The 322-nt window shown below is 66.5% G+C and overlaps 1 protein-coding gene across 1 annotated transcript in view; it reads right to left on the bottom strand.

Moving 5' to 3' along the window:
- Window positions 1-322, bottom strand: part of LOC119589500 — a gene marked incomplete in the record, with an annotated part of 30,146 nt that overhangs the window by 4,166 nt on the left and 25,658 nt on the right. The window contains 1 exon segment of the mRNA XM_037938100.1: window positions 36-246. Within this exon segment, the coding sequence (XP_037794028.1) occupies window positions 36-246 (211 nt within the window).

Genomic DNA, 322 nt, shown 5'->3' with positions numbered 1-322 from the left:
CCACCCATTCCCAGCAACCCAGCCCCCCGCCGCACCTTGGAAGGACCTCTCCCACGGCCTGAAGTTCTTGGGGATGGCCTTGTGGTGCTTCAGGTGATGCTCGCTGATCTCGGCCACGCACTTGACCTCCAGGTTGCCGCCCTGGAAGTGGTGCGGCCGCGCCACGAAGGCCAGGCGCGAGATCTGCGTCAGGAGGCCGTCGTGCGCCACGTAGGGCCGGTCCTTCGTCACGTGCTCCTGCGGGGCCTGTGGAGGGAGGGGAGAGGGGTGAGTGAGGGGAGGTGCGGAGTTGTGGACACAACGCATGCCATCGCCTTCAGAA

Source organism: Penaeus monodon, chromosome 25 (assembly GCF_015228065.2).
Source record: "Penaeus monodon isolate SGIC_2016 chromosome 25, NSTDA_Pmon_1, whole genome shotgun sequence".
Classification (NCBI taxonomy): domain Eukaryota; kingdom Metazoa; phylum Arthropoda; class Malacostraca; order Decapoda; family Penaeidae; genus Penaeus; species Penaeus monodon.
This window is presented reverse-complemented; position numbering and strand designations above follow the sequence as displayed.